The sequence below is a fragment of the Rhinatrema bivittatum genome, chromosome 7 (assembly GCF_901001135.1).
Source record: "Rhinatrema bivittatum chromosome 7, aRhiBiv1.1, whole genome shotgun sequence".
NCBI lineage: Eukaryota > Metazoa > Chordata > Amphibia > Gymnophiona > Rhinatrematidae > Rhinatrema > Rhinatrema bivittatum.
In genome coordinates this window covers 988,965-1,005,633 of record NC_042621.1, presented here as the reverse complement: position 1 = coordinate 1,005,633, position 16,669 = coordinate 988,965, and the positions used below count along the sequence as shown (strand labels likewise).

Below are 16,669 nucleotides of genomic sequence, written 5' to 3'. Positions count from 1 at the left end.
CTCAGTATAGGCTAACAGAAACAGAGGAGAACAAAGAATAGAGAAGGGGGAAAGAGCTGAACTGGTAGCCCCGTGACCCAGACTCTGCTCAATTGAGAAAGTGAGCCTAGGCTGTCACCTCAGGAACTGTCTAAAAATCACAAATCCAGCTGATCTAGAGCTATGCTCAATTGAGTAAGGGAGAACTAGTATTTCATCTCAGGAGCTGCCCTCCGAAAATTGTTCCTGTTCACCCAGCCTAACCAGACCTTAGTTCACAGCATGGGACAATCATCTATCATCCTGCTGGAGATAGAGAATACTAGCAGGCTGAGGTCAGTGAACCTGCTGATCTCAGTCTCCATCTGCTGGCCGGTGGTCATAACCCATTCATGTGGACTGGTCTGACTGGAAGAAGAGGAAGTTTGCTTTCAAAATTATTCCAGCAAATCTACCCACACACAATACCACCTGCTAATTTGCATGCAGATTTTTTTTCAGGGAAATTTACCCACATACTTTTGAAAATGCAAACCCCCTCACAATGCCTCCGCTCAATCTGGATGAACTTGTGCGATTATCAAGCAGGTAATTTTGGAAAAGGCCATTTCTGTGGGTAAATACTACCACACAGAAGGGTCTGGGTTCACACGTTCTGTCCCCAGTCCCCGAAAACAGCGAACAGAGGATGCCACAGAGGAACATTCACAGCCTCTCGGCAAGGCAGTCAGTCATCATGTACTTGCGATAACCAGTGGCTGGATTCAGGGCTCAGGGTTGCAGAAAGAGCCCTGACGCATGGCCCCTAGCCCGGGACTGCCACTGCAGTACTGTATTATGAGAGCTGCTCCAGACCCCAGTTCTGGTTCCGATCCGGAACCCAAAGGAACAGGACGCAGCTGCCAGGCCAAAATAGAAAGACGAAGATACAGCTGCATACTCCAAAACACCATCCATCCACTCCAAATCCTACAAAACGCAGCCACAAGAATCCTCACTGGATCTGAAAAACATGACCACATTACCCCAACAGTTATCTCACTGCACTGGCTACCAATAAAATTCAGGATAGAATACAAAATACTATCCATACTACATAAAATTATATTTGAAAAACAAACAAACTGGCTAAGTCCCTCCATAAAATTGCATAAACCAAACAGAAACCTCAGATAAGCAAATAAAGTACTTTTAAAAACGCCACCTACTCGCTCCAAGCAACTCGCCTCAACCTAAACGAGAGCAGCTCTCTAGGAAGCCCAAAACTCTGGAACTCCCTCCCAACCGAACTCAGAACTCAAGAAAACCTAAAAACTTTCAAAAAAGATCTAAAAACATGGATGTTCAAAGCATACCAACTCACCCAATGAATAAAATAACGCTAACCCCCTCCAGTTTAACCTTAAAAAACTGGAACTCAATACAAACATATATATATAATACAAAGAACTGAAAGTGTAAAAACTGTCCTGCAAATAATTTGTATTTGATGTTTCGAGTTTAACTTTCTTTTGAACCTTTTTGGATTCCTTGTTAACCTTCTTAACCTTGTAAACCATCATTTTGTAAACCGTTGTGATGGCGAAACCGAATGACGGTATATAAAACTCGATAAATAAAATAAATAAATTTCAAAATCAAACCTACATGTGAATTTCCACTTCCCAGACTCATTCTTACCCCCAGAATGGCCCCTGTGCAGAGAATAAGTCCAACCACCTAGTAAAACTGTCCTGACCTAGGTTTATGATTTGCTAGTGGATGAACCAATTTGATTACTGGTTATTTAAATATTAATATATCACCCACAGATTTTCTGTTGTATGCTGTCCCTTTCCCCAGTGACCGACCACATCCTTGACTGAGCAGAAGAATGTGCTGAGATCAGGAGAAGGCAGGTCCTCTCTGTCTCAAAATGCACAGATGAGGCACAGATGTGAACACCAGAAGAGGTGCTGGATGCCTTACCTGGTGAGCACAGCGTCTGGGTGGAGGAGTGGGGAGCTCAAGTTTTGCCCAGGAGTTCTTTCTGATATTGTAAATATACAGATCATTGTACAGAAAAGTCTGGGAAGAAAGAAAAAGATTGGAAACATGCAGATGAAATGTCAAACACGGGAGCAACAAAAGAAGTAAAGCACCATAATGAACTCAGTTTTGTCAATGTACATATAGCCAGAGAGAGAGCATCAGCTTCTCTCATCCAAACATGCCCACCATTAAACTGGAAGTAACTGTGACTCCATCAGATCTTAGCCGGGAAAACCTATTCTTGCTTCTGGAGAAGGACAAAGAGCAGTACAAAGCAGATCTCGTGCAGCGGTCACTGCATGTGCACCAGGGTCCATTCTATTGTAAATTTACAAGGATAAGTTGGCATCTTTTCCTCCCCTAAGAGGCAGGAGAGCATCTCTCCCTTCCATCCCTCAGCCCCCAGGAGACAATAATCTCTGGCACTGAAAGGCAGGAGTCCACCCAACTCAACCCTCACTCCAGGTACCCCCTTCTGTTACATTCTGAGAAATGCTCCTAGCAGAACTGAAAAGGAGATCTTGGTATCTGGTTTGGATCTCTATAGAAAGAACACCATGTCAGTCATTGAACCAGGACAAACAATCACTGGCTGTGGCACCAAACACGACTTTAGGGAGGAAACTGAAAAAGTAAAAACACAAGCAGCCTGAAGCCTGGGAGTTGCACACTCAGAATGGTACAAAATAAGTCAAGGCAGTTATTGTCATTTTAAGGTTATAAAAAACAAACTGAACGTAGTTTTTACTGTCTTTGCTTTCTGCTAATGGGCATCACTTTGTGACATGGGTCATGTACCCATAGACTAGAAGACTAGAGGCCACTAGGCAGAGGCTACAGATTGTACATTGTTTCATGCAAAAGCTCTAGGGCAGAGGTGGCCAACTCTGGTTCTCGAGAGCCACAACAGGACAGGTTTTCAGGATTGGAGAAATTACTTACCTGATAATTTCGTTTTCCTTAGTGCAGACAGATGGACTCAGGACCAATGTGTATTGTGCTCTTCTGCTAGCAGATGGGAGACTGAGTCAGATTTCAAAGCTGACGTCACTCTAGATATACCCCCGAGGTAACCTCAGCTCTTCAGTATTCTCTTCGAAAAGCCATTGTGGATATATCTTTGCTTAAATAACTTGATTAAAACTTGAACTGGTTCAACTAATTTCCAAACTGGAGACCGCCAGTGCACTCAAACAATTAACGCCGACAGCGGACAACTGTGGGTGTCTTGAACTAGGGGTAGGCCGCGGCTTACCCGTATTTGCATAGTCTCGAGGTTTGCTATCAGAGGTTCTCCTTTTCCGGGGCAGCTGTGGACGGGATGCTGGGTCCATCGGTCTACACCAAGGAAAACGAAATTATCAGGTAAGTAATTTCTCCATTTCCTAGCGTGTAGCCAGATGGACTCAGGACCAATGGAATGTACAAAAGCTACTCCCAGACAGGGCAGGAGGCTGCCCGTGGCCCACTTAGTACTGCTCTTACGAAGGCTGCGTCTTCTCGGGCTTGAACATCCAGGCGGTAGAACCTAGAGGTGGTGTTTATGGAGGACCTCATTGCCGTCCGACAGATCTTAGCGGGCGACAGTAGCTTGGTTTTTGCCCAAGAAACTGCCTGTGCCCTAGTAGAATGAGCCTTAACCTGGAGAGGTAAGGGCTTTCCTGCCTCTATGTAGGCTGCCTTGATTACTTCCTTGATCCAGTGGGCTATGTTGCCGGCAAGGCCGCTTCTCCTTGTTTCTTCCCGCTGTGAAAGACGAATAAGCGATCCGTTTTGTGCACCGGTTCCGATCTTTCCAGGTACCGCACTAGGAGTCTGCCGACATTTAGATGGTGAGGAAGGTGCGAGTCTTCCACGTCCTTATGTTCATCCAGAGATGATAGCGAAATGGTTTGGTTCAAGTGAAACTCAGAAAACACTTTAGGTAGGAAGGAGGAGATGGTGCGCAGCTGTATGGTTCCAGGCACGAACCTAAGGAATGGTTCCCGACAGGATAGTGCCTGTAGTTCGGAGATGCGACGAACTGAACATATTGTCACCAGGAATACAGTCTTCAACGTGAAGAGGCGTAGTGACAGACCGCGTGTTGATCTGAAGGAAGCCCCAGCTAGGAAGACTAATACTAGATTGAGATTTCATAGAAGCACCGGCCACTTTAGGGGTGGTCGGAGTTGGTTAACACCTTTCAGGAAGCGGGTCCAATCCGGATGGGTAGATAGCCGGATACCATCCACCTCTGCTCTGAAGCAGGCCAGTGCTGCTACTTGGACCTTGAGGGAGTTGAGTGACAACCCCTTCTTCATACCATCCTGTAGGAACTCCAGAATCATGGGAATCTTGGCTGTCCGTGGGAGTGTCCTGCAGTCCTCACACCAGGCTTCGAATACTCTCCAGATCTGTATGCAAGACAGTGATGTGGAGAACTTGCGTGGTCGGAGCAGGGTGTCAATCACTGCCTTAGAGTAACCACGCTTCTTCAGGCGAGTCCTCTCAAGAGCCAGACCGTAAGAGAGAATCAAGCTGTGTCTTCATGGAGAATCGGGCCCTGTTGTAGAAGGTCCCTTTGTGGAGGTAGGCACAGAGGGTTCCCCGCAAGGAGTCTTTGCATGTCTGCGTACCACAGTCATCTTGGCAAATCCATGGCCACTAGTAAAACTAATCCCCTGTGATATCCTATCTTGCAGATGAACTTGCCCAGTAATGGCCATGGGGGGAAGGCGTACAGTAAGTCTTTCTCTGGTCAAGTCTGGACAAGAGCATCGAACCCTTGGGAGTGTGGCTCTCGTCTGCGGCTGAAGAACCTGGGAACTTGGGCACTGAGACGGGTGGCCAGTAGATCCATGGCTGGGAGGCCCCAGCGATTTACTATCAGTTGGAAGGCTGTGGTCGACAGCTTCCATTCTCCCGGGTCCAGGCTCTCTCTGCTGAGGAAATTTGCTGAGAAGTTGTCTTTTCCTGCAATGTGGGAAGCAGAGATCTCTTGTAGATTTATCTCCGCCCATGCCATGAGAGGATCTATCTCCAGAGACACCTGCTAGCTCCTGGTTCCTCCCAGGTGGTTGATGTAAGCAACCGTTGTCGCGTTGTCTGACATTACTCGAATTGCTTTGCCTCGGAGTCTGTGGCTGAATCGCAGGCATGCTAGTCTGACTGCTCGAGCTACCAGGAGGATTATGTTCCATTCCTCCTCTTCCTTGTTCCATTGTCCCTGGGCCATCAGTTTCTGACAGTGGGCTCCCCACCCTCGCATGTTCGCAACAGTGGTGAGCAAGGTCCAGTTCGTTGGGGATAGGCTTACTCCTCTGCTTAGGTGGTCTTCCTGTAGCCACCACTGGAGCTGAGAACACACCTCTGCTGGAAGTTGGAGGCGAAATGAGTAGTCCTGGGACAGTGAGTTCCATCGTGACAGTAAGGAGTGCTGGACGGTCACATATGGGCCCTTGCCCACAAGACGACCTCCAGGGTTGATGCTATGAGGCTGAATACTTGAAGAAAGTCCCATACCTTGGGGCGTGCATTGGTCACTAATCGTCGTAATTATTCCATCAGCTTCCTTCTCCTCGGGGGAAGGAAGACTTTGTTCTGTTTGGTGTCGAAACGGGCCCCCAGATACTCTAGAGATTGAGAGGGCTGCAGACTGCTCTTGCCTGTGTTCACGACCTAACCCAGTTCCTGCAATAGGCTCTTGACTCTGCTTGACACCTTCCAGAGATCCCTTCCTTCCTCAGTGTTGCCGCCATGACCACCATGAATTTTGGTGAAAGTTCTGGAGGCGGTTGCTAGGCCGAAGGGCAGCGCTCAGAACTGGTAATGGTGACCCAGTATCGTAAAACGCAGGAAGCGCTGGTGATCCTGATGGACTGGGATATGAAGGTAGGCTTCGGAGAGGTCCAGGGAGGTTAAGAACTCTCCCGGTTGTACTGCCATTATTACGAAGTGAAGAGTTTCCATGTGGATGATGGTTCCATGCAGATGACTGTTGAAGTTCTTCAGATCCAAGACGGGCTGGAATGATCCTTCCATCTTGGGAATGATAAAATAGATGGAATAGCACCCCATATTTTGTTGGGGCATGGGAACCAGAGTTATTGCCTTCAGGTTGAGTAGTCTTGTTAGAGTGTTTTCCACTGCCAGTCTCTTGGTGTGGGAGTGGCAGGGTGACATCATAAATTTGTCACGAGGAATGCTGCGGAGCTCCAGAGAGTAATTTTCTCGAATGATGTTTAGTACCCATTTGTCCGACATTATTGCGACCCATCTTTGGTAGAAGAGGGCAAATCGACCCCCTATTTCCTCTTCCTGTGGATGGGTCGGCCCATTCTCATTGTGGAGCACGGCTGGAGCCTGCCCCCGGGCCTGTTCCCCTCTTAGTCTGTCTGGGACCTTCCGGAGGGATGAGGTGCCTGGAAACTGCGAGTTCCTGTAGGGTCTAAAGCGCTGCGATCCTCTACCCTTGGTTCTTCTGGGGGAGGGATGCTGAGATCTTTTATTCTTATCTTCCGGTAGCCGAGGCACTGGGGATTTGCCCCATTTGCTGGCTAACTTCTCCAATTCACTTCCAAACATGAGAGATCCTTTAAAACTCAATCTTGTGAGATTTGCTTTAAATGTCGCGTCCGCAGACTAATTCCGTAGCCATAGTTGTCTTCCGGCTGCCACTACCAAGGCAACATCCCTGGCTGAAGTGCGCACCAGGTCTGAGCTTGCTTCCGTCAGGAAGGCTGCTGCAGGTTCCATCGTCTCACCGGTATATGTTCCGGAGTTAGGAGCAAGCAGGAACGTGCCACTAGTGCGCAGCATGAAGCAATCTGCAGTGTCATTGCTGTTGTGTCGAAGGCCTGCTTAAGGATGGATTCCATTCGTCTGTCCTGAGTGTCTTTCAATGCAGCCCCTCCCTCAACGGGAATCATTGTTCGCTTTTAGACAGCACAGACCATAGGGTCCACTTTTGGGAAACGCAGGCGTTCCTTGGTCGCTGGCTCTAGGGGGTATAGGGCTTCCAAGGCCCAACACCCTTTGAAGCTGGCCTCCGGGGTATCCCACTCCAGGTCAATCAGTTCATTGGATGGCTTCCATCATTGGAAAGTAGCATGAGGCCTTATGAAGGGACACCAAGATGGGGTTCTTCTTTGGTTCCGCCACAGGGGCCATGCCTGGAATACCCAGTGTCTTCAGAGTCTGGGAAACAAGGGCTAATTCGTCCTTGTGGAAAAAGCAAAGCATGGTTCGGTTTAGTTCCATCCCTGGAGGGATTTCTCCTTCTTCCAGGTAGTCGCCCTCATCATCTGAGGTGTCTGGGTCCCTGTCAGGGAAGCTCTTGGTTAGGCGAGGCATGTCTTGAGGCATCCGAGCAAGGCCAGGAGGATCTTGTGCTTCTGGCAGTGGTTGAGCCCGAGGTGCAGCCGGGGCTGATTGTGCCTGAACGAAGGCTTGCAGGCCTAGGAAAAATTGCAACAATGAGAAGGTCCCTGGGTCCATGTTAAACCCAGGGGAGTTAGTAGGGGCCCCAGAGGTGCCCTCCTGTGGAGACGCCATCTCGGAGATGCACAGATCCGGGGAGCTATCATCTGTAGTGGTTCTGGACCCATCCCCAAAAGTAAGGGATCAGGCTTTGGTTCCCCCTGGGCTTCTTCACAATGTTGACACAGGCAGGACTCCAATTCAAGCTGCGCGGCTCTTATGTGGCAGAGAGTGCCTTCTGGCCTTCTTGGGTACCGGTGCCATTGTGTTTGTGCACGTGCAGCTGTAAACGCGGCTGTGCGTGTAGTTATGCGCTCGGGTGCACTCAGTTGTGCGCGCGTCTGTATTGGATGCGCACAAGTTAGGTGTATCAGTCCCCTGGCTTGCACTGCGTGTACCGCCGGTCAAGAAGGGAAGATGGCGTCAATGACCCCCGCACGTAAGATGGCACACCCCCCCCCTCAGGGTCTCCACCAAGGCTGCAAATCTCATGCATATCTCATACATATTCATTGTTGATATCCTGAAAACCTGGCCTGTCTGTGGCTCTCGAGGACCAGAGCTGGCCACCCCTGCACTAGGGATAGCGGCAGCCACTGACTGTTAGAACAGCAATTGGTCTCTCCTTCGCGAACCAGAATGACATGGGAAAGCCACTGGTTGGCAAAAGGGAACTGCACCCATTGCCCACAGGTGCAAGATGCATGTGCTGTGTAGTGGCTTGAAGCACTCCACCCTCATTAAGTACCATCAGAGTGCTTTCTCCTGCACCACTGTGAACTCAAATATGTCGTTAATAGCCAGCATTTTATGTAGCCTTTGCATAGGGAAGGTTAAAATATTTATTCACCCATTCTAGAACAGAATAAGCATTTGATGCCTCCTGTGTTTAAACGCTAACTTCTCTGACGGGAGGAAGCTGCTCAGTTTCAAACAGGAAGGGGAAGAAGAAAAGTAAAAAGGAATACTTTACTTTTTGCCCATTGAAATATTCACCTCCAAAAAGAATCAACTCGTCTTTCTCGGGATGTGCAGATAAGGAGGCGTTCAACCTGCAGGAGACAGAAGGAGCAGCAGTTAGTGCATAGAGGAGAGAGTCCTGTTACCATGATCCTTCTGGCAGAGTTCTTATACGCTGCTACCCTTACAGTATTCACTACCGCTGTGGTTTCTTCTTACAAAGAGCTCTGATATTGAACAACCCTGTTATAGAGCTTTATGAGCGTAAACCTTTAAATTTCACAATAAAATAGTGCAAGTTCCACACTCCCTGTGCAAACACACAGGTGTCCACTTAGTCTGCCTATCTGTACCTGGCCTTACTCAATCTGTGATCTTCCTTCACCCTCCTCCTGTTACTCTGAGGCCCTCCCAAGCACGCCTGAATTCTGTCACTTTTTTTTTTTGGGGGGGGGGTAATTTAATGGAGAAATTATTTACCTGATAATTTCGTTTTCCTTGGTGTAGACAGATGGACTCAAGACCAATGGGTATAGTGTGCTCCTGACAGCAGATGGGAGACGGATTTCAATGCTGACGTCAGACTACATATACCCGTGCAGGAAGTTTAGCTCTTCAGTATTCTCCTCGAAAAGCAATTGTGGATATATGTGTGTTTCAATAACTTGATTAACTTGGCTAACTTGATTATCTTGATTAACTAGGACTGGTTCAACTGATTTCCAAATTGGAGACCGCCAGTGCACTCAATCGAATAACGCCGACACCCAGCAAGTATGGGTATCTTGAATTAGGTAATACCTTGCTTACCCGTGCTTGTCTTGTTCTCGGGGTTTGCCACCCGAGTTTTCTGGATTCCGGGGCAGCTGTGGGTGGGATGCCGAGTCCATCTGTCTACACTAAGGAAAACGAAATTATCAGGTAAGTAATTTCTCCATTTCCTATCATGTAGCAGATAGACTCAGGACCAATGGGATGTACAAAAGTTACTCCCGAACTGGGTGGAAGGCTTCCCGTGGTCCACTTAGTACTGCCCTTGCAAAGGTTGTGTCCTCCCAGGCCTGGACATCCAGGCAGTAGAACCTGGAGCAGGTATGTATGGAGGACTATGTCGCTGCCCGACAGATCTCGGCAGGTGACAGCATCTTGGTTTCCGCCCAGGACACTGCCTAAGCCCTTGTAGAATGGGCCTTCACTTGTAGAGGTGGAGGTTTACCTGCTTCTACGTAGGCCGCCTTGATTGCGTTTTTGATCCAGCGGGCTATGGTTGCCCGCGAGGCCGCTTCCCCCCGTTTCTTCCCACTGTGAAGGACGAATAGGTGGTCCGTCTTTTGTACAGATTCCGACCTTTCCTGGTAGCGGACTAGGAGTCTGCCGACGTTTAGTTGGCGAAGGCGGCATAAGTCTTCAGAGTCCTTATGTTCGTCTGGAGATGGCAGCGAGATGGTTTGGTTTAGATGAAATTGAGAAAGGAGGGGACAGTGCATAGCTGTATAGATCCTGGTGTGAACCTAAGGAACGGTTCCCGGTAGGATAGCGCTTGAAGTTCGGAGATGCGACGGGCTGAACATATTGCCACTAGGAATGCAGTCTTCAAGGTCAGGAGCTGTAGTGATAGACCAAGTCTGTAGGTCTGAAGGAAGCTCCCGCTAGGAAGTCTAGAACTAGATTGAGATTCCATAGGGGCACCGGCCACATTAATGGTGGTCGGATTTGTTTGACCCCTCTTAGGAAGCGGGAAACATCTGGATGGGTTGATAGACAGATGCCGTACACTTTGGGTCTAAAACAGGCCAGCGCGGCCACCTGAACCTTGAGGGAATTGAGAAACAACACCTTCTTCAAGCCGTCCTGCAGAAATTCCAGGATCATGGGGATTTTGACTGTCCGCGGAAGGATCTCACAGTCCTCACACCAGGCTTCAAATACTCTCCATATTCATATGTAAGCTAGAGATGTGGAGAACTTGCGTGTTCGGAGCAAGGTGTTAATCACTGCCTTAGAGTATCCGCTCTTCTTCAGGCGAGTCCTCTCAATGGCCAGACCGTGAGAGAGAATAGAGTCGGGTCTTCGTGGAGGATCGGTCCTTGCAGGAGAAGGTCCCTGTGTGGAGGTAGGCACAGAGGGTTCCCCGCAAAAAGTCTTCGCATGTCTGCGTACCATGGCCTTCTTGGCCAGTCCTGGGCCACTAGAAGTACTAGCCCCTTGTGGTGTTCTATTTTGCGGATGATCCCGCCCAGTAGTGGCCATGGGGAAAAGGTGTAAGCAGGTCTTCCTGTGGCCAGGTCTGGACGAGGGCGTAGATTCCTCGGGATTGCGGCTCTGTCTGCGGCTGAAGAACTTGGGAACCTAAGCGTTGGATCTGGTTGCCAGTAAATCCATGGCTGGAGTCCCCCAGTGGTTTATTATCAACTGGAAGGCTGTGGTTGACAGCGTCCATTCCTCTGGGTCTAGTCTCTCTCTGCTGAGGTAGTCCGCAGAGATGTCTTTTCCCACGATGTGGGCGGCTGAGATTCCTTGCAGGTTTGCTTCCGCCCATGCCATGAAGAGGTCTATTTCCAGGGACACCTGTTGGCTTCTAGTTCCTCCCTGGCGGTTGATGTATGCAACTGTTGTGGCGTTGTCCGACATGACTGACAGATTCTCCCCGGAGTCTGTGGCTGAATCATAGGCAGGCTAGTCTGACATGCTTGGGCTTCCAGTCGGTTTACGTTCCATCCCGACTCTTCCTTGTCCCACTGTCCCTATGCCATCAGTTCCTGACAGTGGGCTCCCCACCTTCGCAGGCTCGCATCCGTAGTGACCAAGATCCAGTTCGGTGAGTATAGCCTTATTCCTTTGTTCAGGTGGTCCTTCTGTAGCCACCACTGGAGCTGCATTTGAACCTCTGCTAGTAGCTGGAGGTGCATGGAGTAGTTCTGGGATGTCATATCCCATCGTGACAATAGGGAATGTTATAGTGGGCGCATGTGGGCCCTTGCCCATGGAACGACTTCCAGGGTTGATGTCATGAGATGGAAGTAGTCCCATACCTTGGGGCGAGCATAGGTCAGCAGTTTTCGCAGTTGACCCATCAGTTTCCTTCTCCTTGGAGGGGGGAGGACAACCGTGTCTTGCTTGGTGTCGAACTGGACTCCCAGGTACTCTAGCGACTGGGAGGGCTGTAGGCAGTTCTTGGCTGTGTTGATGACCCACCCGAGATTCTGCAGTAGATTCCTGACTCTGGTGGTCCACTGGTGACTTCCCTCTGGAGATTTTGCCCTGATCAGCCAACCGTCCAGGTAAGGATGTACGAGGATTCCTTCTTTCCTCAGTGTTGCCCCCACTATCACCATGATTTTGGTGAAGGCTCGAGGGGTGGTAGCTAGCCCGAAGGGTAGCGCTCGGAACTGGTAGTGATGGTCCAGTATAGTGAAGCGTAGGAAGCGCTGATGGTCATGGTGGACCGGGATGTGGAGATAAGCTTCGGATAGATCCAGTGAAGTCAGGAATTCTCCCGGTTGTACTGCCCTTATGACTGAGCGTAGGGTTTCCATGCGGAAGTGCAGTATTCTTGGGGACGATAAAATAGATGGAATAGTGACCAATATTTTGTTGGTGCGTGGGCACCGAGGTTATCGCATTTAGGCTGAGTAGTTTTGCCAGTGTGGTTTCCACTGCCGTCCTCTTGGAGAGGGAGTGGCATGGTGATCTCACAAATTTGTCTGGGGGGATGCTGTGGAAGTCCAGATAGTATCCCTCTCGAATGATGGTTAGGAACCACTTGTCCGACGTTATCTCGACCCATCTTTGGTAGAAGAGGGTAAGTCTGCCCCCTAGGACTTCTTCCTGTGGCTGGGTCTGTTGATTCTCATTGTGGGGTGCAGCCGGGGCCTGTACCTGAGCCAGCTCCCCTTATTGTTGTGTCGGTTCCAAAAGGACTGGGCCCTGCCTGTGGGGCGAGGTGCTTGGTATGTGTTTTTGTACAGTCTAAAACGCTGGACTCCTCTGCCCTTGGTTCTTCGGGGGGGGGGGGGGAGGAGCGCTGGTTTCTTTTTTTCCTGTCCTCCGGTAACCGAGGTACTGTGGATTCGCCCCATTTGTTGGCTAACTTCTCCAGTTCGCTTCCAAACAGGAGGGATCCTTTAAAAGGCATTCTCGTGAGGTTTGTCTTGGAGGTCGCATCGGCTGACCAATTTTGGAGCCATAGTTGCCTTCTGGCTGCCACTATGGAAGAGATACCCCTGACTGAGGTGCGCACCAGGTCAGAGGTCGCATCCGTGAGGAAAGATATCGCCGGTTCTAATGTTTCAGCGGAAGTGGTTGTGTCCCTGGGGAGAAGCAAGCAGGCACGTGTCACAACGGTGCAGCAGGAAGCGATCTGCAGGGTCATTGGTGCGACATCAAAAGACTGTTTAAGGATGGAGTCCCGATTTCTGTCCTGGGCATCCTCGAGTGTAGCTCCTTCTTCGACTGGGATGGTAGTGCACTTTGAGGTAGAGCAGACAATGGCATCCATTTTTGGGAACCGTAGGAGTTCTTTGGCTGTGGGTTCCAGGGGGTATAGGGCTTCTAGGGCCCGTTCTCCTTTGAAGCTGGCCTCCGGAGCATTCCATTCCAGGTCAATCAGTTGTTGTACAGCCTGCAGCATTGGGAAATAACATGAGGCCTGGCAGAGACCGACCAAAACTGGGTTCGTCTTTGACTCCGCTGTGGTACCAGTGCCTGGAATGGCCAGTGTCTTCAGGGTCAGAGACACAAGAGCTGGTACCATCCCTTGGGGGGGGGGGGGATTTCCCCTTCCTCCAGGGAGTCAGACTCTTCCCCTGAGGAGTCTGTGTCCCCTAAGGGAAGGCTTTTGCCTAGATGGGGCGCGTCTGGGTAGGTGCAAGAGGCGCTTGGAAGATCTTGTACTTCTGGTGGAGACTGGGTCTGTGTTGCAGGCGGTACCGATTATGCCTGGACAAAGGTTTGCAGCCCTTTGAAGAATTCCAACCAGGAAAAGGTCCCTGAGTCCATATTGAATCCAGTGGAGGCCCCCGAGGTGCCCCCCTGAGTAGGAACTGAGTCGGAGATACAGAGGTCCGGGGTACTATCATTGGTGGATCCGGATCCCTCTACTGGCTGAGGGGGGCCTTGCTTAGGTGCCCCGTGAGCCTCTTCGCACTGCAAGCATAGGGCGGAGGCCACTTCAGGTTGCGCAGCTCTCAGGTGGCAGGCTGGGCAGAGGGCTTGTCCCTTGGCTTTATTGGCTGGCGGTGCCATGATTTGTGTGCGTGGAGTGGCTCAAACTCGTCTGTGCGTGTAGGTGCGCATGCCGGGAGGCTTAGTTGTGCGTTCTGGTTGTGCTGGCGATGTGCGTGCGGGGTCTGTCCGCAGGCTACCACTTTGTGCGCCTGGGCGAGATGCGCGCGCCGCTGTGCGCACAGACCTATTTATGTGCTTGGGCCGTTTATGTGTGTCGCTGTGCGCACAACACAGATGATGTGCGCACGACTCAGTTGTGCAGACAATACGGCGATCAAGGGGGGGGGAAATGGCGCCAATGACCACGCGGGCAAGATGGCGACCCCCCCCTCCCCCGGAAGGTCTCCACATGTGTGGACCCTCGCACCGGATCGGGGTCTAGCCCGAACGGGTCTGCTCAACCCGATTTTACAGACGCCGGAAGGGATGATCTTGTGTGGCAATTCGAGCCTCGGAGACCGGAGAAAATGTTTTCTACCTTACCTGGTCTCGGCGTTTCCAGGTCTCGTGCTGGGCAGTCTCCGGCTGCGGGGGGGAGAGGGAATTACCTTCATCACCGCGCTTGATTCAACACCTGCTGCCTCTAAGCACCCTAGGGGCTAAGTCCATGCCAGGAGCCGGCTACCGGACTGAGGCTTACCTCTGAGGGATCTCGGAAATCACCTCAGGAATTCTCGACTGGGGGAGGGACCCTTAGGTATCACCACAGGAGAGCGGGGCTAGTCGTCTTGAGTTAAATTTTCTCTCTTCTTTGTTTTAGAATTGCTAACACTATTCTAGTGTGTGGATGTTTCCCTATCTGCTTTAGGAGACGGAGAAATACTGAAGAGCTAAGCTTCCTGCAGGGGTATATGTAGGCTGACGTCAGCGTTGAAATCTGACTCCGTCTCCCCATCTATTAGGAGTACACTATACCCACTGGTCCTGAGTCCATCTGCTACAAGATAGGAAATGTTTATTAAACATAACAAATAAACTACAGCACAATGAAAACTTACAGTGCCATGACATCATATAAATATTTCTGTAAGACATTGCCATTAATAAACTTTCATTCAAATGCTGCTGACTTTTCGTTATTCCTCATCCCAGTCCTCCCCCTCTCTGAATCCCTATGGTGACAAAGTATGGATTCATAATATAGGTGTAAACATACATACAAATGTAAAGTATTCATACAAATGTAAAGTATATATAAAAATGTAAAGTTCAATGTAAAGGCAATGCCTAAAAGTTATTAAGTTATTTGTAAACCGATACGATGTGCAAACGGATGTTGGTATATAAAAGATTTTAAATAAATATATATATATATATATATGTGTGTGCTAACAAAGACGAATGTCCAAGAAGAACAACTGGGCTGGTGTAGGCATACAAACCCCAAAAAGAAGGTAATAGTTAAGAGCAGAAACACCCTAGGAAACATTATTATACCACCCTCAATCCCCTGTCATCCCAGGACAGACCACTGCCAAGATAGGACCTTCTCAGCAATGCCCCAGGTCCGTCCCACATAGAGTAGTCTTCCATTGTATGTAGGGGCGCAAATGTTTTCAAATCTGGTCACCCTATCATTATGTATAGCAGTTCATTTTCCCACATAAAACACCCTATCAAGCCTGCCGCACACATCTCTTAGTGAAGGAACAGTAGGCTTATGCCATCAATAAGCAATTCCGCATCAAGCTGCCGTGACCACCACTTGAACCCATCACTGAAAAAGCTCCGATCCCACAGTTGTTGGTAGACATAACACACACATTTTGGGATCCTTAGGAATCCAGACACCTCCCAGAGAGCAAATGAAATCAAGTACTGCATCCCACTGCCTCCCAATGGCCGGACATTCCCACTACAGATGTATAAATGTGCCTCTGTCTCCACAGCCCTTCCAACACCTGTCATCAGAACCAGTATACATCTTGCTCAATCGAACAGGTATTAAATACCACCTGTAGAGCACTTTATACCCATTTTCCTTAATTATTGATGATACTGAATTCCTGCTGGCTGCTAAAAAGCAAATGATCCCAATCTTTGTCCTCCAACATACCCCCCCCCCCCCCCCCCCCCCCCCCCCCCCCAAGTCTCATTTACCAGCAATTTGATAGGCCATTTTTCTCTAGGGGATCACGATTTAGTAAGGCGTAGTTCTTGGAGATAGGTTTAGTAAGTTTATCAGCTTGAGCAGAATAATTTTCAAAGCAAGACCTGCCCTTCTTAAGCTCCTGACTCACCTTTGTGGAAGTGAAAAAAACAAATAATCTGGTTATAGGCAAAAAGGTCTGAATCTCTGACCAGGTAGGATTGTCCCAGGTCTATAAACAGCAATAACTGCTGGCCATCCCATAATTGCTCCCGTTTAAACAAGCCCTTCCCCCTCCATCATTCTATCCCCCTCTGTTCAGTCCCTGGAGGGAAGGAGCAGTCAAAGAGAAAAGTTAAGTGATATGCCTGTTTAACAACCACTAATATGGGTTTCCACTTGTCCCAAACCTTATAATTAATCTAGAAAAAGGTGGTAGACCAGAAAGATTAAACTCTCCCTTTTGCCAAGCTCTAATGTGAGGCGGGGGATCCCCAGCCCCCTGTGACGCTATTCAAGCCTAAGGTTTCAGCTCACCACCCCTATGCCAATGCAGAAACGCACTCAGTTGAGATGCGGTGAAGTACCACTCCAAGTGAGGTACCTGCAGACCCCTCTCAATTTATCCAGAAACAGAACAGTTTTAGCGACTCTAAATGGTCTACATTTCTAGATAAAGCAAAGGAGCTTGTGTTACCCTTGGCTCCAAAAGAGAATCAGGCACAGGGATGGGAAGGGTTTGAAAAAAAATAACAAAAACGTGGCAGCACATTCATTTCAATAATAGCTACCCTCCCCAACCAAGAGAAAGCCATCCTGTCCCATCTGTCTAAATCTTTTTGAATGTTAAATAGAGGAGTATAGTTGAGCTCAAACAGCTCATTTATATCCTGTCCAATTTTTACCCTTAGGTATTTCACCCAC

At 49.2% G+C, this 16,669-nt stretch overlaps 1 protein-coding gene across 1 annotated transcript in view; it reads right to left on the bottom strand.

Moving 5' to 3' along the window:
* Positions 1-16,669, bottom strand: part of KLHDC4 (kelch domain containing 4) — a 115,958-nt gene that overhangs the window by 65,485 nt on the left and 33,804 nt on the right. Inside the window, exons 3-4 of the mRNA XM_029608032.1 lie at positions 8,444-8,522; positions 1,948-2,046 (exon numbers count right to left, since the gene is read on the bottom strand). Coding sequence (XP_029463892.1) covers positions 1,948-2,046; positions 8,444-8,522 — 178 coding nt within the window. The remainder of the gene's footprint in view (positions 1-1,947; positions 2,047-8,443; positions 8,523-16,669) is intronic.